Here is a 27,891-nt window from a genome sequence, read left to right on the forward strand (position 1 = left end):
AGCTGTCACAAAATGAGTACTACCAGGCACTGAGACAGGAGAGGCTAGAGTATTTGCTGTGTCACTGCCACTTGGACTGAAACTCAAAAGGCACAACTCTGGGCAGATCTAGGAGGTACAAACTAATGAGAAGTTTTTGGTGTTTTTTTAAAAAATATTTATTTATTTATACATACAAGAACTGGGGTACAGGCCAGAGGTGCGGGGGGTGAGAGGATTCACCAGATACACATCAGGGAACAGAACAGGCAGATTGTGAAATACACTGCTGAGGGGAGCAGCGGGCAAGACAGGAGAGGTCTGCTGCATCATGTGGGTAGCTTCCTGGCCGGGGATCGAACTTGTGCTGCAGTTGCTACGGATAGCTTCATAGGTTGCGTCTTAACCCTTTGTGCCACCAGGGAGGCCCAGAAGTTTTGGTTTTAACAGAAAAGATAGTTTTGTGCTAGCCTGGAGCAAAGTAGGACAGGTAGGTTAAACCAGCTCCAGGGAATTTCGAATTAATGTAGCAGCTGAAGGTTATCAGGGCAAGAAACCATTTATAGGATGACCACTCCTCTGGGGATAAAGCACAGTTATTTTAGTGCTGTTTATATTTTCTGCAACTGCTTTTACTTTATCTCTTGCCTGAAGTTAGAATGAAGTTCAACGAAAATACCTTTACCTTTCCGAGCTGTGTCAAGGCAGTGGTAAAACTAGATGGAGAATCATCAAAAATTATTCCACTAGCTCTTTGTTAAAATATTAGAAGTGAGTGTGGGACAGAGTTTCAGTTTTATGCCTTTAAAGATGCACTTATTCTAGGTAATTTTGAATATATCAAATATAGGATGTAACATAAGTTGCTATTTTGTCCTTTTTGAGCAGAAGTGGGGCCCTACCCTAACTTCAGATCTGATTGGGGAATTTTTTTCCCCAAAGATTTGCTTTATTTATTTATGCATACAAGACCTGGGGTGTAGGCCAGAGGTGTAGGCAGGTGTGGGGGTGTGTGTGTGTATGTGTGAAAGAAAGAGGGGGGGGGGAGAGGGGATTCACCAGAGAGAGAGTGGGGAGCAGAAGAGGTGAACAGGTGGATCTACTGAAATACACTGCTGAGGGGAGTCTGCTGCACCATGTGGGCAGCTCCCTGGCCGGGGATTGAACTCATGCTGCAGTGGCTACAGATTGTTTCATAGTACTGAGACTTAACTCCTTGCGCCACCAGAAATGTCCCTGACTAGGGAATTCTGGTTAGAGGTCTCAGCCACAGCTGCTGTCACTGCCTTTCTGATTAGGTACCCCCACACCATCAGGGTCCGACAAACTGTGCTCTTATTTCAAACTGCTTACACAGAAATTGCCGTGTTAGGTAACACTCCCTTGAAAAGTAGATCTCCAATTTTCCACCTAACTGGTGAAGAACTGAAACACAAAGGGGACGTGGCAAAGTCTCAGGAAATAAAGGGAGAGCACACAGCCCCAGCTACTTGGTATACAAACTGCACCTTTAGAATTCTTTCCGAAGGCATGCAAGCTTTTAGCAGAAGAAAACCCTGTTGAAAACCATGTGAGGAAAACTCAAGCAGTCAGTGAAGCTTTAAGGGCAAGAGCACTTAAAGTCCAGGAAAGTTAACTGTATGAAGGGCTTCCAAGTGACAGGCAAATTAAGAATAAGATTTCAAAGAGAAGTCAGTCTAACTAAAGCATTAGATAAAGCATTGAAGAAAAATAATCTCACAAATGATTAGGGTATATTCTCTCCCACCATATCAAAACCAAAACTACTTTATTATTATTATAGTATTAGAGTTATTTCATTACTGTACCTTATCGCCCTTTTTAACTGTTCTAGTTGTCAATTTGCTGATGGCTTTCTTTGCTGCATCTCCAAGACGACGCTATGAAAATTGCAAAGAAAAACACACATTTAGTGCAAGATCTCTAGGTGATGACCTTTTTTCCTAAATAACTGAAGGCTTATTAAGTCTCTGTTTTCCTACATCACTCTCCATTTCACATCATATGAGAACTCTAAAAAACAAATTAAAAAATTAGAAAAACTGGCAGCTTTCCCATAGATTCAGCAATCTGGCTGGTTATTAAAAAGCATACACAGTGAAAAATTAAGTGTCATAATTACTACTGCATTTTGTATTTAATAAACATTTGAAACATTACAATATTATCAAAACCTACTTCTTGTACATGTCAGACATACTACTGCTGTTTAAATAGCTTTCCTATTTTGCTATAAGAGTGACCACTATTAAATGTATAAACTCTGTCTTAGTAAAATGACACCTTCAAAGTTCTTCAAAATCACTCATCCATTACACCAAGCATGGAAGAAGGGGTACAACCATGGACTCCATGTCTGTCTCTGCCACTGCTATGTTCCTGATCTTAGGAATGTCAATTTATCTTTCCAGGGTTGAGCTATTCTCATTTACACGAGAAGGTTAACTCAGAGAATCTGTAATGCTTAATTAGCCAACATTTTGGCAGATACTGCAAGTATGGCTAGGCATCATGGATCCAAAGATGAAAAAGACAGTGTACTCCTAACCTTGAAAAGCTAACTGAACTGGGAAACAGATAAGTAAACACATTTTAATTGAATATTGCAAAACAGAGCTTGCACAGGTAGGTGGCAGCACAAAGAAGGTGACCTAGTGCAGGTAGGGTTCAGGACATAGAGAAACTCATGGCAAGTTATGAGGAAGTGATGCCTGAGCTGAGACTTGAAAGCGGAGTAGGAAGGAGTAAGATAAGGAAAAGCACAGGGATAGGTAGGTACTGGCAATCTGGACAAAGGAATAATCTAGTAAAGACAAACAAGTGCGAAGTGCAACTATGTGAACAAAATTAGTTTGCTACAATTAGGAAGAGCATATATATTCTTCATATATACTGTTCAAATTAGAAAGTTTTGAGAGTCAGAGGGCCCTATTAGTGATTTCTAGAGGGACAACAGGTGCAAACCAAGACTGTCCTAGACACACTAGAATAGTCACCCAACATACAACAAGATCCTACACTGTGAGAAGTGGCAGATGCTGAGGCTGAGGCAGTATGGTGGGGGCTAGAAGATGGGAGACCCTGGAGTCTCCTGAGAATAAAATATATACATACATACACACACACACACACACACACACACACGCGCGCGCGCGCGCACACACACACTCACACACAAAATAAAAAATTTGGGGGAAAGTTTAAAACATACCAAATAAAGCAATAATTTAGAATTTTTTTTTTAATAGAGGCATGTTTTATTTATTTATTTATTTGTTTGTTTGTTTGTTTGTTTTGTTTATACATGCACTGGGTACAGTCAGAAGCGCGGGAAGGGGAGAGAATTCACCAGAGCCAGAGCGGGGAGCAGAGCAGGCAGAAGGACCGAAGTACACTGCTGAGAGGAGCAGCGGGCGGCAGGAGAGGTCTGCGCGCCATGTGGGACCCTCCTCCGGTGGCCGGGGATCGAACAGGCACTGCAGAGGCTGTGGGCAGCTTCGCAGCCCAGCGCTCAATCGCTGCGCCACCAGGGTAGGCCCTAGTTCTAGTATTTTTTAATAAACTATCAAATTTTCTACATGGGCAATAATGTCACTAAATGAAGACTGTTTTGCTTCTTCATTTCTAATAAGTGTGTCTTTTTCTTTTTGCCTTTTTGTTCAGGCTTAAACCTCCAAAACAAAGTGGAATTAAAAGCTGTCTGATCACATATCCTTTCCTTATTCCTGATTTTAGAAGAAAGTATAGTCTCTCACAATTGAGTCTGATGGTAGCTGGTTTTTCATAGGTATCCCTCATCAGTTTAAGGAAGTTATCTTTTACAATCTAGTTTTCTAAGAGTTTTAAAATCAGGATAGATGTTGGATTTTGGCAAAAAAAAAATTTTTTTTAAACAGGACTTTTTTTTTTAAGTTTTATTTATTTATTTATGCAAGCACTGGGTACAGTCAGAAGCACGGGAGGGTGAGAGGATTCAGCAGAGACAGAGCAGAGAGCAGAACAGGCAGAAGGACCGAAATTCACTGCTGAGGGGAGCAGCGGGTGAGACAGAAGAGGTCTGCTTCACCATGTGGGAATCTCCCCGGCTGGCTGGGAATTGAACCCGCACTGCAGAGGCTGCAGACAGCTTTATAGCATGGCGCTTAACCCGCTGCGCCACCGGAGAGGTCCTAATTACTTTTTTTTTTTAAAAGATTTATTTATTTTATTCAAGAACCGAGGTACAGACCAGATGCGCGGGAGGGTGAGAGGATTCACCAGAGACAGAGTGGGGAACAGAACAGGCAGACTGACGAAACACACTGCTAAAGGGAGCAGCGGACAAGACAGGAGAGGTCTGCCATGCCATGTGGGACCCTCGCTGGCTGGCCGGGATAGAACCAGCGCTGCAGAGGCTGCGGACAGCTTCACAGCACGGCGCTCAACTGCCTGCACCACCAGGGGAGGCCCCCCTAATTACTTATTTTTTGTTAACTGAGGTAACTTTAGTTTACAAGACTGTATGTGATTTAGGAGAACAGGTTCACATCTCCTCACATATGTTATCACACCACCCCCACCACCAAAGCACCCACAGTCCTTTATCCTGGGCCACTGAGCCCCTCTTCCCTCCCCTAACCATCATCCCTCTCCCTCAAGCAGCCTAACTGTACAATTATATTTCTAGGTTTTGCTTTGGTTTAGATTTATCAGTACCTTTCTATCCCCCTGCTCCCCATTTTCCACATCTGAGTGAAATAATCTGGTATATGTGTTCCTTCTTCTGACTTGTTTTGCTCAGTATAGTCCCCTTTCCAGTTCCATCCATGCTGTTACAAATGGTAAGAGTTCACCGTTTTCAATAACTGACAAGTATTTCACTGTGTACATGTAAACACATCTTAATTCACCACTCAATGGATTGGCATTTAGGATGTTTCAATAACCTGGCTACTGTAAAAAGTGCTGCAATAAACAGGGAAATTTATATATCCCTCGATTAGTGCTTTTGTAGTCTTCAGGAGAGGAGTCGCTGTATCACACAGTGTATCTATTTTTAATATTTTGATTTTTAATCCATCTGTTAATCTGTTTTTAATTGGGGGGTATTTAGGCCATATACTGTGATGTGATTATTGATGTGGTTATGTTTAAATCTATCGTCTCGGCATTTGTCTGCAATTCCCCCACCTGTCCTTTATTCTTTTTTTTGGGATTCAGTATTTTTTCATTGTGTTAAAATATATATAAAACTTACCATAGTAATAATTTTAAATGTAGAGTTCAGTGGTATTAAATACATCATACTGTTGTACAGCCACTACCACTACCCATTTCCATAACTTATAAATCTGAAACTCTGTGTCCCTTAGACTTAACCTCCCCCACCCCACAGCCCCTGGCAATCACCATTCCACTTTGTCTTAATTTTGACTACTCTGGATACCTCATATAAAAGTAACCATACGGTATTTGTCTATTTTTGTTACTAACACATCAGCATAATGTCCTCAAGTTTCGATAATATTGTAGCATATCACAACATTTCCTTCCCCTTTGAGGCTGAATAATATTCTTTGTATGTACAAACCACATCTGTTGCTTATCTATTCAGTGGTTGATGAAAACCTGGGTTGTGCTTCCATGTTTTAGTTACTGTGAACAATGTTGCTGTGAACACGAGCAAAAATTTCTCTTTAATATGCTGCTTTCAATTCTTTTGAGCACATACCCAGAAGCAGAACTGCTAGAAAATATGGCAATTCTGTCTTTAATATTTGAAGAACTTCCATACTGTTTTCTATAGCAGTTGTACCATTTTACATTCCCATCAACAATGCATAAGGGTTTACATTCTCCATATCCTGGCCAACACATCTTTTGTTGATATTAATCATCCTGATGGGTGTGAGATGGAATTTCATGGTAGTTTTAATGTATTTTGTTAACAAAGCACATCATGTTCTGTGACTGCGAACTACCTTGCTCTCCTTGGACTCTTAGCTCTCTCTTCTCAAATAAAGCAGTCTCTGCTGGGCTCTGCCTTCGTTTTTGCTTCCATGCACCATGGTGCGAAAATTCTCAAAACATTAAGGTAAAGAAGCCTACAAGCACATCTCTTTTGTTTCCTGTCCCAATGGGATCAGTGCCTGTGTCTAGTGTCTTGAAAACACTGCTTCATTGTTTTTCCCTGTTGTTTTTTTCTAACTGCTCCAGGCAGAAGGGTAAAGCAAACCAAGTCCATTATTCCATTTTGGTAAAAAGCTGACGACTCCACCATACATATTTTTAAAATTCCATTTTAAAAAGACAAAACTAGGTTATTGGTTGTATAGAACACCCTATATTCTAAATCTGGCTTCTTGTTTTCTCCTAGTATCATTTTACTTGATCCATTTTTAATAAAGTGGTTGTGAGAGTAAGGTTCAAGTGGTTTGGCAAGAGCACTCCTAGGTGTGCTATGCGCTTCCTAGTGCACTGCATCGTGAGGACAAAATGTCAGACTGTCCATCTAGAAATATGTTTGTTTCCATTTATTTGCAATGCTGATGATTCCTTTTCTTCTTCTTCTTTTTAAAATTAGCTAAACACTTATATGGCCCAAAGTGAAAACTGTAAAACCAGGTACAAGGTAGTCTCACTTCTTTATTTCCTTCACCCTAGTTCCTCCTTTCCTCCAACATAAACTACTTATATTAATTTTTTCTTTATCCTTAAGTTTCCTTTTGAATATAAAAGTAAATATAGTAGTCCCCTCTTATATGCGGGGAATAGGAGCCAAGACCCCCAGTAGATGCCTGAAACCATGAAGAGTACCAAATCCTAAAAACATTGTTTTTCCCTAATATGCACACCTATAATAAGGCTTAATTTATAAATTAGGCACAGTAAGAGAGTAAGAACAATGATTAATAAAAAATAGAACAGTTACAGCAATATATTATAATAATTATGTGAATATAGTCTGTCTCTCATTATATCTTATTTTACGTATTTTTGGACCATGATTGACTGGGGATAACTGAAACTGAAAAGTTAGATTTCAGGAACGATGGGCCACTAGATATGATATGTATATCCATATATATGAACATATTTTCATAGTTCTCTCATTACATTAATAAATAAAGCAGCATTTTTTTTAGCAATTAAAAAACCCCCCACTTCTTCCAACTTCCTCAGATTAATCATCTGTTGAAGAACTTTAAACATTCAGAAGAGTTCTATAAGGCAATTTTTGAGAATTCATGTCTGGTCTCAGAAGAACGTATGTGACACAGGAAAGGCTCCCCTGGGGGAGTCTAGTACTTCCAAGAGGAGCTGAATTAGTAGTAGAAGGAAAAGAGGAGACGACAAAGATCAGAAAGACTTAGGAGGTAAAACTGACAGCCTAATGTCTAACAGACAAGTGCGGGTGTGGGAGAGAGGAGTTGGGACGGTGGCCCCAGTTTTCCATAATAGTAAGGTGACCACCAGTGTGGGAGCAGTACATCAGATCAGGAATTATCACAAAAAAGAGCAGTAGCTGTTAGGAGGAGTTTGGCTTTCAGTTGGCTGATATAAATGCACATAAGTTATCTATTTAGAGACATCCTGTAAGTATCTGGCTAAGTCACTACTTCCATTTAAGGATTTTCAAAACCTCCTGTAGCAAAATTTAAAAAAAGAAATAGCACCAAACCTTTCTCTTTGTTTGATACTAATGTCAAATATTTTCACTGTAATATTTCTCCTTGGACTTGGATTCTGTGTTACTACCTTCTACTACTCCTGGATCATCCCTTGAGTTTTAAATTCTTCCTTTAACTTGCCCCATCACTTTATGCCAGGTACACCTCAGTTATGATTTTAACTTCTTGGCTAAATTTGTCTAAAAGTCTCTTTTTTCTCTTGATTTTAGTACTATTTGTGTCCTGCTGACTTTCAAGTACCTAACATGAATAGAAATTCCTATCATGAAGATATTTTATCAAAATCTTTTATCGTAGGGCCTCCCTGGTGGCACAAGGGGTTAAGACACAGCACTGTGAAGCAATCCGCAGTCACTGCAGCACGAGTTCAATCCCCAGCTAGGGAGCAACCCACATGGTGCAGGAGACCTCTCCTGATTTGCCCGCTGCTCCCCTCAGCAGTGTACTTCAGTCAATCTGCCTATTCTGTTCCTCACTCTGTCTCTGGTGAATCCTCTCACCCCCCGCGCCTCTAGCTTTTACCCCAGCTCTTCTATGCATAAGTAAATAAATCTTCAAAAAAAAAAAAATCTTTTATCTTCATCTAGTCACCATGACATTAAGTCACTGTTTTTCAAGATGCAAGGTTTGATCCATAGGACAAACATATCAAACCCATGTAAGGTGTATCATCATCATCATCATCATCATCATCATCATCATCATCATCATCATCATCATAAATCACGACATTATTTATAGCAGCTAAGATCTACTCAGGACATACTATATCCTAGGTACTATTCCTACTCCTTCACATATACTGACTCAGATAATACACACAATTCTTTTATGTAAAAGGAATGCCATCAGTCCCATGTCAGAGATTGAAGCACAGGGCAACTGAATAACTTATCATGACTAGAATCTGATAAGCAGGTCCTATTTAGACTTCAAAATTGGAGTGGGGAGGTGTATTAGGACTGTGCAGTTTTAAAAAGCGTTTCCCTCACCAAAATAAGGAAGAAAAAGTGTTATCTTTGCATTAAAATTTGAGACTCACTATATTAAACGTAAATTACCAACCCTAATTTCCAATGCATTTCCACACAATGCAATACCCAATTACTCATATTCCCTGTACTTCTATTGGACCCAATTCCTTAGGTATTAATTAAAGTTTCTTAACTTCCTACCTCTACATAAACAGAATATGAGAATGGGGAGAAAAACACAGGGATGCATCATCTTACAAAGGAGAAAGTTGAACACTATTCTATATCTGGATGCGAAGTGTCCAGAGGTTTTAAATAGGTAGAAAATAATACAATACTCATAGTGCTTAATCAAACAGAAAGAATCTGCTCAGAGGTAAATGGTTCACAGAATATAGAGGACAGGTCACTTTAATGACACTCATCTGAGGTTTCTGTTATCAGTCATCAGAACTTTCCCATAGAAATAGAATTAGGTCTGATTCAGCAAACGGTAGGGTTTTCTTCCTTTAAAGAATTAATGAAATTTAGGGGCTGTGAATCTGGTTTTATCCCTGAATGAAACTGTCTTATAGCCTGCACCTTCTTTCATCCACTCTCATGACTACCACTCTATTTTCCTTTTTTTTTTGGGTCACAAAAGAATTATCCTCAATGCTTTTCCAAGGTAACTGTGTGCCTGTATCACTAATCCCTCTCCTCTCTTCCAGCTCTGTATATAGTATTCTTTACTATTATTATCTTCCTTTGCTATTTAACATTTTCCTCTTTAACAGATATCCTCCCCAAAGTTTCTCCCATCAGAAAAATATCTTACATCACTCCACTGTTAAAAAACTTCGATGACTGCTTATTGCTTTAAGAAGAACATCCAGGTTCTTCAGCATGAGCTTCAAGTCTATATTTTGTTAATTCATCCAGCATCAGTTCAGTCTCCAGTCTCCTCCCCATTATTTCTGATGTTCCAGTTATTCAAGCCTCCTATCTTTCCTATTATCTTTCTATGGTTCTGCGGGAAAATGATCTCTGACTTTCCTGCCAGTGTGTCTGAATAAGTCTTTTTTATCCTTTAAAATTCAGTTCAAATGCCACTACCGCATCTGAGAGGTAGCCTTATTTGCCTAGAGTAATATCACTTTGCTCCTAAAGAATAACTCTTATACCACACAGTATTTTGGTTACTTTTGTCTTTCTTCCCAGTAGAATGCAATTCCTTAATCCAGGTAAACACTGAGTCAGTGTCACATTCTAGGCCCAATGTTAAACTCCAAGAATGTAAAAGTGAATATCTAGAAACACTCTAATCTCAAAGGCATATTTTGTGATAGTAAAATAAAATCTTAAGCTCTTGATGTCTAACATGTAGAAGTGTGTATGCAGTTTGTGTATGCAGAAGGTAGTATCTGTGTACATAAAATGATTATTGAAGCAGAGCATGAAAAAGAGAGTAGAGTACTTGCAGTATATTAAAAAGCTGGTAATCTACCATCCAACAGTGACAAAAAGTCTGTCTCCTTTGACCAGGAAATCTTTTCCTAAAAATCTTGAATTTGTCTAAATAGAAGCCTCTTTTTTCTCTTGGTTTTAGTACTACTTATGTCCTGCTGACTTTCAAGTACCTAACAAGAATAGGTAAAGTCTTGACACACTATTTTTTTTCTCCCTAATTTGGAAGCCAACAGTTTGATCCAATCCTTTCCAAAGATTAACTTTGTGCTTGTAAAATATCAGCCTTCCTCTGAAGAACATTTAGTGTTCTTCCATACTTGGACATGCAAGTGAATTCTCCAAGTAGCTACCTTCCAAGGTAAAAAATGGGAAACAAAAGCATATTTCGTATCAGTACCTTGAGATATTTACTGTATATATATTTTGGCAAGTTTTAAGTACTTTAGAAATTGTATGCATTTTCACAGGGAATTTTCCTAAGAAGAATTCCTAAACTGAGAAGTCTAATAGGCTTTGTGATTTTTTATGTCTGTTCTATTCCTTAATAGTAAAATAAATATTTTATTATTCTATTTTGGGGGAAAAACTTGACTACTTTGGAATTAAAGGAACAATATTAACCACATAATCGTGAAAAAGTTTGCATTTCTTAGAAAATCCTTAGGCACCCTTTCAGTATGAACACAGCAAACATACTTCTACATTGTATCTAGATGCATTCTAGCAGTTTTTAAGGAAGAACAAACCAGATACTTAGCTGTAAACTAAAAAGCTGATGCAACAGATTCTTATCTCACACATAAAAGATCCCACTGCACTGTGCTTGGAAGTTATTTATGTGTAAGACTGTCTTGGTGTATATTCTGTAGAAAGAACTGCTTCATGATAGTTTGTAGGAGAAAATAAAGCTTCTCCTTAAATTCACTGTTTTTCCTGTGCTAGTAATTCTGGCTTCTCATTTAAAATAGCCAAAGGTTTCAACTAGTTGAATTGCCACCACCTTCTTATTAAACTTTAATATGCTAAGCTTTTTAAGCCACATAAAAATTTCATCAAGTGTTTCTGAACCTTAGGAAAAACGGAAGGAAGAAAAAAAGGTCAGAATATCACTTTCTGCTATAACAGCATCTGGAGAAAAATGCTTTGGAAGTCTTCGAGCAGGCAGCCACAGACTAAATGCTAGAAAACAAGTTCTTGTGTGTGGCCTATGCCAGATGGCAATGGCGCGGACTCCCTCATCACTCACAGGCTCCACACTGGGTGCTAATTAAAGCACTACTGTCCAAAAGCAGACTCCTGGGACAAACCATTCACTTGTTTTCAAAAGACCTTGAGATGTACTGCATTCAGTCCAAGGGTTTTCTTGTCAAGAGCACCATGTCAGATCAACTCTTAATCATTTTACCTTTAATATTTCATATTGGCAACATATTTAAAAAACAAAATTTCAATTTATTAAAAGAAAGTAGAGCAGGCTACTTTGCTGTATCAAGTTAGTAAAAGAATAGATTAGAGGAGGTGAAAGAAGTAAAGTGTATCTCAGAAATAAGAATTAGGAGTCAGAAAAGACTGGGTGAGGAATCAAGACTTGTGGTACTATTTATTTTTTAAAATCGAGAATTTTATTGGTTAAAAATTTTAAATTTAAAAATGAAGGCGAGTCTCCCTGGAGGCACAAGGGGTTAAGACACAGCCTATGAAGCTATCCGCAGCCACCGCAGCACAAGTTTGATCCCCAGCCAGGGAGCCACCCACAGGGCACAGCAGACCTCTCCTGTCTCACCCGCTGCTTCCCTCAGCAATGTATTTCCGTCGATCTGCCTGTTCTGTTCCCCATTCTGTCTCTGGTAAATCTCTCTCACCCACCACAACTTTGATCTGTACCCCAGTTCTTGCATGCCTAAATAAATAAATCTTTAAAAAAAATAAAAATGAAGGCAATATTACTGAATAGAATGGTTAAAATGACACTTTTAAATGTAGTAATATTATTCTTCAAGAAGCTAAAGAACTTCAGCTGATTATTTTATTCAAATACATTAGATAGAATTTTGTGTGAGGTGCTTTGATGATAAATAATCGAATGCTATCTTCTGTTATTAGTGAGCTGACCTGTATTCCTCCATTTCATTGAACTTGATTTTACATATGAATTTGTCAAAAATCTGATAAAACAGATGCATTCTATTTTAAGGTTACACATTTGATTAGTTTACCAAAGGTGGAAAGAATGGTGAGCTGCCTAGGAACCTTGAGATTTGAATAACGCAGGTCTGTGAGTTCCCAGAGCTTCTTTGTGGCCTCTCAAGTTCCAGACCATGGGCTGCAGAAGGCTGCAATCTGGAACTGCCAACAGAAAATGACTAACCAAAGTGCCAGGAAAAATGGCCTACATCTGTCCTTCTCTAGGCAAACATCAATGGAAAAACAGTATCTCTCTTTCACTCTGGTTGCACCAGGACCCACAGGAAAGGTGATCTTTTCACCCCACCTCCTCCTCTGAAGCAAGCTAAGCATACCACTCTGATAACACTCCCTGTAACAGAAGAACACTTTTTTCAAGCACACATGGACATGAGACAGTCTATATTGCAGGTGATAAAACAAACCTCCAAAATCTATAAGGACTGAAATTATCGTGTTTCTCTGAACATAATGGACTCACTAAGATAACAGCAAAATCTCCAAACTACTGAAAACTAACACACTTCTAAATAATACATGAGTCAAAGAGGAAGTCACAGAAAAAAACCCAAAATTGACTGTAAATGAAAATACAGGGTATTAAAATACATGGTACGGGTTACTTCCACTGTAACAATCTTAAGACTTGACTAAAAAAAAAAAAAAAAAAAAAAAGGCACGATCAATAAAAGGAAAAATTGATAAATTAATCCTCATCAAAATTCACCTATTTTTCCAAAGACCATGAAGGAAGATACAAACTGGGAGAAATATTTGCAAACCTAATATCTGACAAAAGACTTGTATTTAGATATATAAAGAACACTGAAAACTCAACAGAAAACCACAGTCCAAGTGGGCATGGTATAAAAACATATATCTGTAGAAATTTAAACCTACAATCTCCAAAGCAGATAAAACAGTGTAAAGTAACTTTACCTCAAGAAACACAGTTTGAAAAAGAAAATGAACAAAGGACATTTCATTAAAGAGGATATGTAGATGGCAAATGAGCACATGAAAAGATGTTTGATATCAGTAGCCAATATGGAGATGCAACAGATATTACCACACACCTAGGAGAATGACCAAAGTAAAAGCAGCAAATACTTCTCAGGATGCAGAGGACTGGATTAGGCACACATTTCCAGGGGGACCAGTAAAATGGTACACTTACTTGGGGAAGAATATAGTAGTTTCTTACAAAATTAAATGTTTACCACAATAGATCAGAAATTAACACTCTTTAATATTTATCTCTGGGAAATGAAAACTCATGTTCACACAAAAACTGGAATATGAAGGCTTATACCTACTTCATTTACAACAGCCAGAAATTAGAATCCAAGTCACAGAATATTACCCAGTAATAAAAAGGAAAGAACTGCAGATACAACTTGGAGGGATTTCAATGGACATATGTTAGGTTAAGATATCCAAATTATATAGGTTAGGTTCTATGGGAATCCATTTATATAGCATTCTATTACTATACACATAATATTTCTATTAAGTCGGAAATTATAAAATTCTATTTTATTTTAATAAAAATTATAAATTTAAAAGGTGTGCAGAATCATTGCACAAAGCCTGGCATAAATATTGAGTAAGTTATAGATTTCAGATCTCTTACATTTATTTTCAGATGAAGAACAAGTTGAGAACCCAGATAAAAAGTCCACGAGGGAACATGATAAACTGATGGTAAGGCCAGGATTTGAACTTAGATCTATTCCACACCAAAGTCTGTATCCTTTCATAGAATGAGGAAAGATGAAAATTTTAACTCGCCCACAGAGATCTGGATGTTCTATATGTAAGGAGATGAATGTATGGCATAAAAAACTGGCTTCAAACCACTCTCCAAGCAATTTCTTTCCTTTTTTTAAAGATTTATTTATTTTTATACAAGAGCTGGGGTACAGTCCAGAGGTGCAAGAGGGTGAAAGGATTTACCAGAAACACAGCATGGAGCAGAACAGGCAGACAACAGAAATACACTGCTGAGGGGAACAGCGGGCACGACAGGGGAGGTCTGCTGCGCCATGTAGGATTCTCGCCGGCCGGCTGGGATCAAAGCTGCACTGCAGAGGCTGAGGACAGCTTCACAGCACGGCGCTCAACCTGCTGCGCCACCAGGTAGGCCCAAACAATTTATTTCTTAATTTCCTACAAGAAATGTCTAGACTGGGGCTGTGAACATTCTTTCTATAGCACATTAAGCAAACCTAAGTAACAAACTGAGAAAATTCACATCTTCAGACCCTCCGGTACAGGGCAGCATACTGTTTCTTGAGTCTTTTATTCATTCAACCAAAATCCTCTGAGTGCTCAGTCTGTGTTCATCAATGGGAATTTCTAGTGGGACTATCTAGACAGATCTCTTCCCCACTTTATCCTCACTCCATGGCAGCACTTGGAGAGGGATTGAATTTTAGTTGATTTATTTATTCTGAGTTGGGGTAATACTTCAAATTATATGGAAAAAAATTCATATAGAACAAAAGGCCATCTTCCCCACTCCCCTTACCACTGACTACCAGTGTTATCAGTTTAAAATGCAACTTTGTGATATTTCTTCAAATTACTACAATTAGCTAGATCTTATTATGACATTATGCTAACCATCTACCTAGAATATCCTAACTGATCATTATAAATGTATTAATTTTCCCATTTAGGCATTTAAAACATCATTAAAATTTTATATAAAATATTTGTGTAGTTCTCAACATAGTAAATGACTGAAGGTCACAACATTTTTTTAATGAAAAAATGTTTGCATTATATATGACACACATGTATCCAGGAATTATGACTGGCAGGCATCAATCACCATAGAGCAGCTCACCTGATTCCTGTCGCGTGCATTTGTGTACCTGAGCTTCTGAATGAAGTAGAATATGAGCCAAGCTGAAGAAATAATCATCAAAACAATAAAGGATATTGACACGAAGACTAGAGAGCCACGGCTGAAGTTCTTTGGCGGCATTCGAGTTCCAACAGCTATTGTCATTTGTACAGAGATGTTTTTCTCCAGATAACTCAAAATATCCTTACCCCTCAATTCTGTAATCATGACGGCAATAATATCTCCAGTGCCTGTAATGTAAAATAAATATATATACTCAAGTGACATTTAAAATTTACAGGAACATCAAATATACAAAAATGCTACCTAGGAATTTTTGCTAATGGCAAGCTTGCAGATTCAATTTTTCAAATAAAGTAAAATTGCAGTTGGGTATGCTGGCATCAAGTGGGAACACAGACTTTGTTGCACAGTACTTAAAACGTAAACAGATTTTAAGCATGAGATGACTGCAGAGTTAAGAACCATATTAACTCGCTTTACAACTATATTTAAAAAATAGACTATTAAATCAGCCAAATGTGACAATAGACAGTATAAAGTGTATTATACAGCAATAAAAATGTGATAAAATCATGGCAGGGTTTTGCTGTAAAATCTTTTGCATCTTAAAAAATACTTAGTAAGAGGGCCTCCCCAGTGGTGCAGTGGGTTGAGTGCCATGCTTTGAAGCTGTCCACAGTCTTGGCAGCGCAGGTTCGATTCCCCACCGGCTAGGGAGATACCCACACAGCGCAGCAGACCTCTCTTGTCTTGCCCACTGTTCCCCTCAGCAGTACCTTTGGTCCATCTGCCTGTTCTGCTCCCCACTCTGCCTCTGAAGAATCCTCTAACCCCCTTATACTCTGGCCTACACTCCAGTTCTTGAATACATAAATAAACACATCTTAAAAAAATAATTAAGTAGAGCCTCCCTGGTGGTGCAAGGGGTTAAGCACAGCACTGTGAAGCTATCTGCAGTCACTGCAGCATGAGTTCAATCCCTGGCTGGCCAGGGAGCCACCCGCCTGGTGCAGCAGACCTCTCCTGTCTCACCTGCTGCTCTCCTCAGCAGTGTATTTCAGTAGATCTGCCTGTTCTGCTTCCCACTCTGTCTCTGTGAATTCTCTCACCCTCCCATGCCTCTGGTCTGTACCCCAGTTCTTGCATAAATAAATCTTTTTTTTTTAAAAAAAATTTATTAAAAAAAAACTCATCAGACAGTCCCAACTCCTTAAGAAAATGTAGAAAAGCATTGCTATATATATTAAAATTGGTACTTGTGCACAAACCATTCTTAGAAACATCTGTGGAACATTTACCTTGTGCAGGACTAGTACAAAGGAATAGAGTTAGTACAAAGAGTAGAAAAACATACAGGATATGCAATGCAGGCTTTATAACATCTCTGACACTTAGGACACAAATTCAGTAGGCGTTCTAACAGCAAAATTCTAAATGGTGGAATATTCTATTTTATTAATAATGAACTACAACTGACTGGAGGAAGGCTCCCTTCCAGTTGACCCCAGAGCCCTTCTGGAAATGAAACTCTTTCTGAGACATGACCAAAGCTTAATATTCTGGACTAACTGACATCAAAACACTTTCAGCTTCCTGTGAATACCAACATGTTCTGCCATGACCACAAACTAAAGTTAATTTCCATCTACCCTCATCTGCAAAGAGAATACTTTCCCACTTTTTTTTTTTTAAAGATTTATTTATTTATTTATATAAGCACTGGGTACAGTCAGAAGTGTGGGAGGGTGAGAGAATTCACCAGAGCCAGAGCGGGGAGTAGAACAGGCAGACAGATGAAATATACTGCTGAGGGGAGCAGCAGTGGCGGCAGGAGAGGTCTGTGTGCCATGTGGGACCCTTGCCAGCGGCCGGGGAACGAACCGGTGCTGCAGAGGCTTTCCCACTTTCTTTTAAGGAAAGAGAGAAGCCTTTCTGCCATCAATCTAGTTGTCGGTGGATCGTCCTTTCAATAGCTACAGCTGCCTGTGGCAACCTGCAACTTTCCTTCTTCTAAGAGCCCCTAAGACTCTGGAGATCAGAGGAAAAAGAATGAGCATTTTGGGAAAGAAAAAAATATGACTACTTATTAAAATTTGAATAAGGTTTTGACATTATAAACAGCCAAAACAAACAACCCCCCCAAAATTATCGTTTCAAAGGCTTCTTCTATGAACAGTAATACTGATTATTTATGTTTCACTTATCATATATAGCAAAAAAAGGTTACTCTTGTATTACATCAAGTCAAAAGACTACATATATCTGAAAAGAAACTGAATAAAAAAGGTTTTATAAAAATTTTAACTCAGCGGAACATATCTCCTTTGTATTACCATATTTTAAATTGTGTCAGCCACTTAATCAGAACATTGATTAAAAATACAAAACCAAAAAGAGAACTGCAAAATTAAAGCAAGAAACAAAGTTAACATCTAATTATCTTTCTGAAATAAGAGTTCTGATTAGTAAGTTAGAGTAAATCATGATAATGCTAAGCCATTTTAAATTTTCCTTTAGTAACCTTAGGTTTGAGCCTCTAAAATGTTGTTTGACAGGCAATGATCTGTGGTATAAGATACCAGGTATGGCTATAAAGTAACTGAGACGGATCCCACAAACTACACATGACAATCAGTCTCATTGCTTTATAATCACACCAGGTACAAACAGTTTTAGCAATCAGTTCTGAGGCTCCCTCTGGATGACTCAAGCTGGAAAGGAGGAGGGAAAGCTGCTCAGGTAGCCAAAGGAACCAGTCCATGTAATCTCATTCGTTCAAAGAACACTAAATGAGCGCCACCTAATTTTAATAGGAAAGCTGTTTGGGAAAAGAAGCTAATTATTTCAATCATCCATTCAACAATATTTATTGAGCACATACTATGATCAACGTTCCTTAATGTTCACCTTTCTAAAAGAAAGGAAAATTACCTGCTGTGAAATAATAGAACCATACATATTGGTCTCTGCCATTGGATTCTGGAACTAAGCTCCTTGCAATTTCCTAAGTGATAAGAACATTAGGAGCAAGAGTTCTAATATTTGGTCTTGACCCTGATCCTTGACAGAGTTCCTGCATCTCTTATAATTTCCTAGGTGATAGGAGTGCCTTTTGTTCTAATGAAGTGACTCTTGGTGGACTATGGGATAGCTTCAGGATGGGGGCTGGTTACCAAAAAGACCATTTTCAAAAAATGATGCTCATGGCAGATGTTCAGTAAATGCTGCAGCTTACTCAGCTTATTCTACTTGTATTCTTACTACTCATAGAAAGTAGAGGAAGACATTCTTTTTTTAAAGATTTTTATTTATTTATGCATGAAAGAACTGGGGTGTAGGTGGTAAGAAGATTCACCAGAGACAGAGTGGGGAGCAGAACAGACGGATCTACTGAAACACACTGCTGAGCGGAGCAGTGGGCAAGACAGGAGAGGTCTGCTGAGCCAGGTGGGTCAGCTCCCTGGGCAGGGGATGGAACTCTTGCTGCAGTGGTTGGGGCTGGCTTGATAGTGCTGAGACTTTAACCCCTGAGGGACCAGGGAAGCCTTACAGGAAGATATTCTCAAGGGGAAACCACAAAGCCCCTACTGATTCCTTGTAATTCCTCTCCACTATCTTGGGAAGCACTCAGGCACGAGCTGGTTTACAAGAGAACTCCAGCTTTTCAGACCATCCTCTGTTCACACCCATGGCCAACTGGGAAGTATTTGAAAAATCCCTCCATTCCTCCCTCTTAGGGCTGCATTGCAAGTCAAATCCAGTTCAGTTGGGCAGCTGATCCTTTAACCAAAAGGAAAGGCAGATCCAAGAAGAAAGCAAACAAGCTGTCTATGCACAAACCACAAATGGAGAGAGGTGGTTTTACTTTGTTTTCTCACTTCTTAACTATAAGCTTTTTTCAAAACTTTTTAAAAAAACAACCCTTATGCAAAATCCCATTTATCAGGTTTTATGGTTTAACACATTAACTTGTTAAGTTCAGATCAACTACCAAAGTTTTAAGAAATCAAAACTCAGATAATTTTAGGAAGTTTCCCACTGAAAAAATGCATTCTGGGGATGCTACATTTTCACGTTAAGTTTTTGCAATGATACTTCTATACTTTCTGTCAGTGGCTTGAGAATTATTCCTGTAGAATTCAATGACTTATATGCAAATCAGAATACCATACATGTTAATTGAAAGAGATTAAAGTTACTTGAAAATTCCAGAATGGCTGATAGTGAGGGAAGACCTAGGAGTTTCTGTAACACTCTGCATAAGGTTAGGACGTCTTTTGTGCTTTGTCTCAATGAGTTCATCTGTTCATGACCTGAGGGCTTTTCTTCACTGCCCCTGTCTTGATTTAAGTCCTTCTCAAATGTTTATCAGCAATACTCTCATGACCTAATGACTTAGTATTCATTCTTCCCTTTACTGACCTGTTAACAGAACTCAATAGAGAAAAAAGATGCTATATTCTTTCATGAAATGAATACAGCAATGATTCTGACAAATGCAGATGAAAAGTTATATCCATTTTAGATATCCTGCTGAGATTTGTCAGTGGTTTTTCTAAAACACACATTTGTGATGTCACTCCTCTGCTCAAAAGCCTTTGATATGTCCCATCTGTCAACTAAATAAAATTCTAACTCCTTAACCTGAGACACAAGGTAACTGGGAGTTATGTGATGGTGGATACTTCTTGTTAACCAAATGAAGAAAGCAAACAAGTTGTCTATGCACAATGTTGTTTCAAAGTGACTAAACATGTCTAATGAGGTCCAAGCAGAAATAAGACTGAAGTCAGGAGATAACTGGGCAAAAATGGAGAGGGCTTGAGGAACTAGAAGCTTCAAGACCACCCAGTGATAGGAGAAGAGAGAGAGAAGGGGAAGAGGCAATGGTCAGAGAACAAAACTGGAGTTGAAACTCAAGAAATAGAACAATTTCAAAGATAATGAGACCCAGGGAAGTAGCTGCAGGCAGGGTCAGGTTCTTGGTGAAGTAAAATGCAATGGCTGAAGGACCCCCAAAAAATGAATTACAGGTTAGGGTGTTCACTTTCTACTTGGATTCTGAGTTGGTCAGGATGATGGCAGAACTATATATGGCTAATCAGTCAAGACCTCTGATGAAAGTGGAGGAGTGACAGACAGGAAAGTGAGTGGCTATAAGGAGGGGCATGGTGTGGAACATGACAACCAAAGGTGAAGTTCTGCCACTGTGAAAGTATACTGATTTGAAAGCAGGCCGGGACCACAGCATCCAGTCACTGTCCATGAAGATTCACAATGTAGACTAACTTGCAATTTTTCTGAAGCTTGATCTTGAATCTCCTGCCACGAGACTGACATATGGGAACTCAATGTATGAACCAATGAGAGATTCCCATCACTTGATAACTTCTGAAGATACGTGACTGTAGTTTGCCCTCAAAAAGATAAAGGGTTTACTGAGTCTGCATTCTTTTATTCCTTGGGACAGGAAGCTCTTCAGTTTCACATAAGCAAAGCAAAGTCTCACTGTTCAGCATTCAAACATGTTTCTTTATATTATCTTCTGGTTGTATGCACTTATGGAAAAAATTTCCACGTCATAAAAAAAGAGTGGCATAGAAGAGAAAGCCACTTTCTTCCTTTATGAAGAAAAGCAGAGGTGTATGTGGTGGGTAATTAAGATGACAAGTCATTTGTCAGCAGAGTTTCACAGAATCTTTTAGTTAAAAGAGCTTTTAGGAGTTACCTGATTCAAGCTTCAACATAGTACAGAAAACCCCTATAGACTCATCACCCCCAAATATTTACTGTGTATTCTTCTAAAGACAAAAAACATTTATAAACACCACCAAAATCAGAAAATTAGCACTGACGCATTACTACTGAGTATCCATTCAATTTTCCCTAACTTCCACAAAATATGCCCTTAAAGGCAGCTCATATCAGAGCCACTCACTGCAACGAGTTGTCCACCTCAGTCTCCATCAGTCAAGCAGTCTCTGAGCTGTTCTTTGATGTTCACACTGTTGAGATGACAGCCCAGTTTTTCTGTAGACTCTCCCTCACTCTGGATTTACCTGGTGTTTCCTTTGGACTAGGCCTTACACTACTGGCAGCAACATTACAGAAGTGATTCTGTGCTTTTCTCAGTGCACATGATGAGGGGACGCCCAGTTTTGATCTATCCCATTCCTGATAGAGTTTGCTTTAATCATTCAATAAAAGTGTGGGCCTCCCCGGTGGCGCAGCAGTTGAGTGCTGGGTTGCGAAGCTGCCCGCGGCCTCTGCGGCGCCGGGCGCCGGTTCGATCCCCGGCTGCTCCCCAGCCACCGGAGGAGGGTCCCACATGGCGCGCAGACCTCTCCTGCCGCCCGCTGCTCCCCTCAGCAGTGTACTTCGGTCCTTCTGCCTGCTCTGCTCCCCGCTCTGGCTCTGGTGAATTCTCTCACCCTCCCGCGCTTCTGACTGTACCCAGTGCATGTATAAACAAAACAAACAAATAAATAAAATAAATAAACATGCCTCTATAAAAAAAAAAAAAAAGTGTTATCCCCCAGGCACTTCCATTGTGAACTTACTCTTTCTCCCCTTTGTAATTAATTGGTACTCTGTAGGGAGGTACTTAGGAGACTAGGTAAACTCCATTCCTCACCAAACTTTCAATTCACATTTTTTACTTTTTAGATGAGTATTTTATTTAATGAGCTAAAATAGTTACTATCATTATTTGATATCTCAATTGTGTTGATACAACACTGTTCTATTTTTTGAACATTAGTTTTTCAGTATCTTTATTAAAACAAAATGCTAAAACTGCAAACAATATTGCCAATATCAAGAGTAACATGAGACTAATGTCTCCCTGCATCTGAATATCATGTTCACAGGGCTACAGCCCAAGATTTCAATAGTTTTTCAGCAGACATGGCACATATTAATGATAGAGCTTACAGGATGCCACTTGAACTACTATTCAAGCCAGGTGTCTACAAATCTGTGTTATTAATTTTTTAGATCTCATTTGCAGGTTGACTTAATGAGTACTTTGTTTTTGTTATGTGTGTTCTAAGATCCACCTAGTTTTGTATCATTTTCAAATTGAGATACCTATACTTTTCTATTTTTTTAAAGATTTGTTTTCTTTATTTACACATTCAAGAACTGGGTTCTAGGCCAGAGGTACGGACAGTAAGAGGATTCGCCAGAGACAGAGTGGAGAACAGAACAGGCAGATCTACTGAAATATGATGTTGAGGGGAGCTGCAGGCAAGACAGGTGAGGTATGCTGTGCCATGTGGGTCAGCTCCCTGGCCGAGGACTGAACTCATGCTGCAGTGGCTGGGGATAGCTTGATAGTGCTGAGCCTTTAATCCCGGTGCAACCAGGAGGCCCCTATACTTTTTTTTGAGTAAGTTTTTGATAAAATAATTATAAATGGGTAGAGAAAGAAAGGTTAAGTATAGAGTTAGGCATTCCAACCAGGGAAGATTTAAGTAGAGAGGAAAGTGGCCCCCATTAACTTTTACACCAAACACCAGCACTCTAAGTCTTCGAATCTGTTATTTATGTTTAAGAGTAAGTGAACTGAACATCTAACAAAATGGATGGTGGGAGCCAGGTTTCTCACCTTTGGAGTAGGATTTTACAGAAAAGCAAAGGGAAGAAGCCAGAATAATACATGTGGCAGTAATGGATTAGAATTGGAGACATAAGTCTGAACTCATTCTTAGCTTAATACAGACACAGGTGATTACACGTAGAAATATGCAGATGTGTATAAAGGCAGGGTTTAATATATACACATATATTTTCTTGCTCTGTCAGCTTAGATGGTCCAAAGAAACAAAACCTCAATAGTAGTAAACACACCTAATAAACAGGATTCAAATGACATTCTCCAATAAATGGAAACTTTTTTCTTAAAGAAATGGTTAATGCTGGGACAGGGACAGGAAACATATACAAGATGAGCTTGGATCATTTTATAGCAACAGAAGGAAAGAAGCGCTCAAGAAGCTAACCAAAAAATAACACTTCTAGTAATGGCAGCATGTCAAAGGACACAGGGGCCAACCAAAAGAACTCCTAATGGTCAAGGCTGGTATAACTTGAGCAAAAACAAAAATGAGGTAGTATTAAAATCTAAAAATCCATGAATCCATACATATCAAGTAAAAAACAGAGAAAACACAAACAATCCCTACAGAATAATTTTAAATAAAGTGTATAACAAGTTACCTTAACTCCCCATTCCTTAAATGTGGTCTGTGCAAAGTAATCTCCTTCTAAGGTATTGTATGGAAGAGACAAAAAAAGAACTTCACAGTGGAGAAGCCTGACAAACACTATCTCAGTCAGTGGTCAAAGTCAACAGTGACATTGATCATTCATGGTAAGTATGTACTCTTAAATATTATGTGATGACACTGCACTTTATCACTGCAGTTTTGCTTCCCAAAAATCCATATTCCCAGTCTAATCATGAGAAAAACATAAAAATTAAAAAAAAAAAGATTAAATAGAGTAGACTGATAGTATACCTGCATGGCATTTGGCACACAAGACATTACATAAAAGGGAAGAAAATGTGAATAAAAATAAGGACTTTTGTTTGTTAATAATAATGTATCAATTTTGCCTTACAAATTATAAAAAATGTAACATACTAATATAAAATATTAATAATATTGGGTTGTCAGAGAAGTCATGACACATTTTTTCTACATTTTTTCAGAGAAAAATATACATCATGGGTTTTCTCACAACCCATATGTTATAACAAGGAAGCTGGATACAAAGGGAGTTCTTTGTCCTATCTTCACAATTTCTCCATAAATGTAAAGCTGCTCTAAAATTCAAAGTTTATTGAAAAAAATCAGACATTAAATAAAAGATAACAACTTCTCATCCGAAAAAATGGAGGCTGGAAAACAGAAACAACACTTCTAAAACTGTGAAAGGAAAATACTGGCAACCCAGAATTCTATATCTATGTCCTTGAAAAACAATGGCAAAAAAAGGAGATACATTTTTAGATATAATATATGATGAGAGAATTCATCACCAGCAGAACTACATTGCTGGTTCAAAGGGAAATGACAACAAGTGGAACTACTGAAAGGAGTATACACCAGAAGTGTTAAGATGTGGATCATTATAAAGCGATTTTTTTTTCCTTTATCATTACTTTTGCCATTTCCATTCCCCTCACCAGTTAAGGGCCCCTTTTCATTCCCTTCTAAAGGCTCCTTAGACTTACCAGACTTTGACAGGGGCAGAACAGGGGCAGAAGTGTCCTTTTAGGGACTGTCCATCTGGAATCTTTGGGGTGGTTTTATACTATCACAAACATGGAGGGTGCCACTGGCATTCAATAGGCATGGGCCTGTGAAGCTAAACATCTGTAATATCACATTCCTGCAAAAAAGAACTTTCCAGTGTAAAATACCACTCACTTACTGACCCCCCAACAAGAAAGACCTGAATTGAGGAGCACTGTAAAGCATCAATCAAGGAGTAAAGGATCCTCACTAGGCTACATTGTCTCTGGTAGCAACAGATACCCATGGGATGAATTCTGGGTTTGCAACTCTTAAGTTCAGGTAATCATCATATTGTAACAGGGTGGTCCCCAGGAAAGGGGGAGGTTCCCTGCCCCACCCAAGGGAGGGTGGAGCTGAGCAGGGAGAGAAGAAGCTGAAGAAGAGACTGAGGAAGGACGCAGGATGGAGCAAGGAGACCTGGAGGAGGCGCATGGAGCCTAGAGACACGTGAAGAAACTGCGCTTGTCTTTTGGTCGTGGACTAGGTGACACAGATGTGGGTGAGACCCATGGGGAGGTGACAATGGCAGTTTTTATCTTGATGTTGATTTTGCTCTTTTCCTTCCGGGCTTGTCCAGTTGTTTGTGACCCTTTTCTGTGGGTCCCCACTGGAAGATGCTTTAGACTTGTAGCAGGCTTTGGGGCCTTGTTCTGGGCCAATCCCATTTGGATGGACTTTTACCCACGAGGGGACGGGTAACTCTGGATGCTTCATTTAGAAACTAGACTCTTTGCCTTACCTGTATTGTTTCCTAGTTTTATTAAAGTTCCCTCCCATTAAAGTCTCCTATGTTTTGTGTTGATGCGGCGGATGGCAGAACCCATGTAGAATAGGCAGGTTTGCGGGGTTTGGGCTGCCCCTCTCCCTGTCCTATAACAATATGAACAACTAGCAAGTAAAAAATATCTTCTATCTGTAATCAATGGAACTGACTTCTAAGCCAGTATTCAAAATGTTTGCAGATTTTTTTTAAAAGATTTATTTTATTTATACAAGAACTGGGGTACAGGTCACAGCATGGGAGGGTGAGAGAATTCACCAGAGACAAAGCGGGGAGCAGAACAGGCAGATGGACTGAAAACACTGCTGAGGGGAACAGCAGGCGAGACAGGAGAGGTCTGCTCCTGTTGGGTATCTCCTTGGCTGGCCAGGAATCGAACCTGTGCTGGAGAGGCTGTGGACAGCTTTACAGCGCTGTACTCAACCCGCTGCACCGCTGGGGAGGCCCATGTTTGCAGATTTTTAATAATATGCTAGCTCCCTCCTCTGCTAGAGCTTAGGAAAGGAGAAGCACAGGATTGATAAACAGGTAAATTGAGTGAGTTCACTGAGGAGCTTGCAATGTCTAAGTTAGACAGGAAGGCTAGTAGGTAAATTGTCTCAATCATCTGACAGAGGGAGGGGCCCTCCACTTCCACTTACCATTTAGAAAAATAAAGGAAAAATTCAGAATTTATGTAGAAGTTATTTAGGAGGAATCGGTTGTTTTAAAAGATATTTTTATTTTTAAAAAGTCACAGCTTAAGTGATTTAGCTTTAGATGTTTTTAATAATCATGAATTTAAAAAATGAATGGATTACCTGGTACACAAAGGAGAAATTTTTGCAAACTTAGGCAAAAAGAAGCATACAATTAAAACGTTGTTTCCTGCTATAGCACTATAATAAAACTGCAGGCTGTATCTTTTTTGAGATAATTAAAAATCCATATTCATCAGAACCTAAAAACTTTGAGCAGTAAAAAAAATAGTATCATTGTTATATTATTCATTTTCTTGGATGGGCTTTTAGACTAAAAACAGATTTACATTAAGTGACCCAAATTACTAATATTTAAATATATTTTGCAATATGTGATTTACTTATTGTCATAAAATATGATTTAAAAAAGTTACGAGTTAATTTTCTATATATTACAAACTGATATTTTTCTACTCATTGCTAGTTAGTAAGAGTTATGTGAGTTTTTTTTTTTTTTTAAGATTTATTTATTTATACAAGCACTGGTTACAGTCAGAAGTGCGGGAGGTTGAGAGAATTCACCAGAGCCACAGTGGGGAACAGAACAGGCAGACCGATGAAACACACTGCTGAGGGGAGCAGCGGGCGCGGTAGGAGAGGTCTGCCGCGCCATGTGGGAACCTCGCAGGCAGCCGGGGATTGAACTGTGCTGCAGGGGCTGCAGGCAGCCTCACAGCTCATCGCTCAACCGCTGTGCCACGAGGGGAGGTCCAGAGTTAACATGAGTTTTTAAAAAAAAAGAATACAATGGAAAAAAGATAAATAACCCCTCAACTAAATCTGTTCAACCAGCCAAAGGAACAAGAAGAAACATGTGATATTGCTGATTGATATAAAGGCTGAAAAGCATCATTATTATTTGGTCCCATATTTATATGAATTACTTAATCTTACCTCTAACAAAATGAAGAAAGCTCACACTCTTACAGGCATATAAATAAAAATATAAAAGAGATTTCCAATTTGATAATTATTTGACCAATTTAAGGCTATTAAACAGTAACAGTAAAGCCCACATAAATTTTTAAAAACCAGGAAAATAAATCCTTAATTTTCAGATAAATGTGCATTAATTTAAACTATCCAAGGGCCCATAACTTCCCCTTATATACTACCACATATCCGCTAACTACATTTTAAAGAACTCATTTTGCTAACTAGAGATAACAAACAAAACCACAAATTGAGCTGTCTTTCCTGTGGATGATGTCATAGACGCTGCATTGGGTAGATGTCCTTCAGTTATCAGATGAAGGGCACTCATTAGAACAAACAAGATCAAACTCTTGAAACACTGCTGACAAGGCAGGAAAACAAAATACTTACATTCGACCACATGGAATTTTAAAGTTAGTTATATTAGGTATAGAAATATATCTTTAAATGAAAAGAAAGCTTAGGAAAACTAAGGCTCTTAATGAAGTCATCTCAATGCAACACGTAACTTAATTTTTTCATGGTAATTTGTTAGCCACTGCAGAAAATAGGTAAGACACAAATTTTAAAGACACTTGCACTTCTTTCCCTCCAGTCAATTAAGTATGCAAATAATGACAACATAAAAGGAAAAAGTATCTCAAAGAGTTACCAAAAGGGGCTGTGAAGACTTATGGACTCTGGATTGGAAACTCACCAAGCAGAGTCATCTAGAGGGGTCTTTTGTTTTTGACTCTCACTGTTAAAGAGGGTAGCGCATAGAACATGTGCCATTTTTCCCAAACCCACTTACAATTTAGCCACCGTGGTATGCCATGAACCACACTTCCCAAGGGGAGTGGTGGTGGAGCTACTGAGAACTAGGGGTCAAAGCTGAGTGGCCACATGGACCTCTATAACTCAGAAGGCCTCTCTCTCTGGCTTTGACTTGCACCCAGGGATTTGAAGGAGACACATGGAGGAGAGACTTGGAAAAG

General features: G+C 38.8%; 1 protein-coding gene across 2 annotated transcripts in view; it reads right to left on the reverse strand.

Annotated features, from left to right (window-relative positions):
- Positions 1 to 27,891, reverse strand: part of RNF130 (ring finger protein 130) — a gene marked incomplete at its 3' end in the record, with an annotated part of 126,397 nt that overhangs the window by 49,369 nt on the left and 49,137 nt on the right. For both annotated transcript variants that reach the window (XM_084243195.1, XM_084243196.1), the window contains exons 3-4: positions 15,129 to 15,379; positions 1,809 to 1,880 (exon numbers count right to left, since the gene is read on the reverse strand). In XM_084243195.1, coding sequence (XP_084099321.1) covers positions 1,809 to 1,880; positions 15,129 to 15,379 — 323 coding nt within the window. The remainder of the gene's footprint in view (positions 1 to 1,808; positions 1,881 to 15,128; positions 15,380 to 27,891) is intronic.

Source organism: Talpa europaea (assembly GCF_964194135.1).
Source record: "Talpa europaea genome assembly, chromosome: 9".
Taxonomy (NCBI): Eukaryota; Metazoa; Chordata; class Mammalia; order Eulipotyphla; family Talpidae; genus Talpa; species Talpa europaea.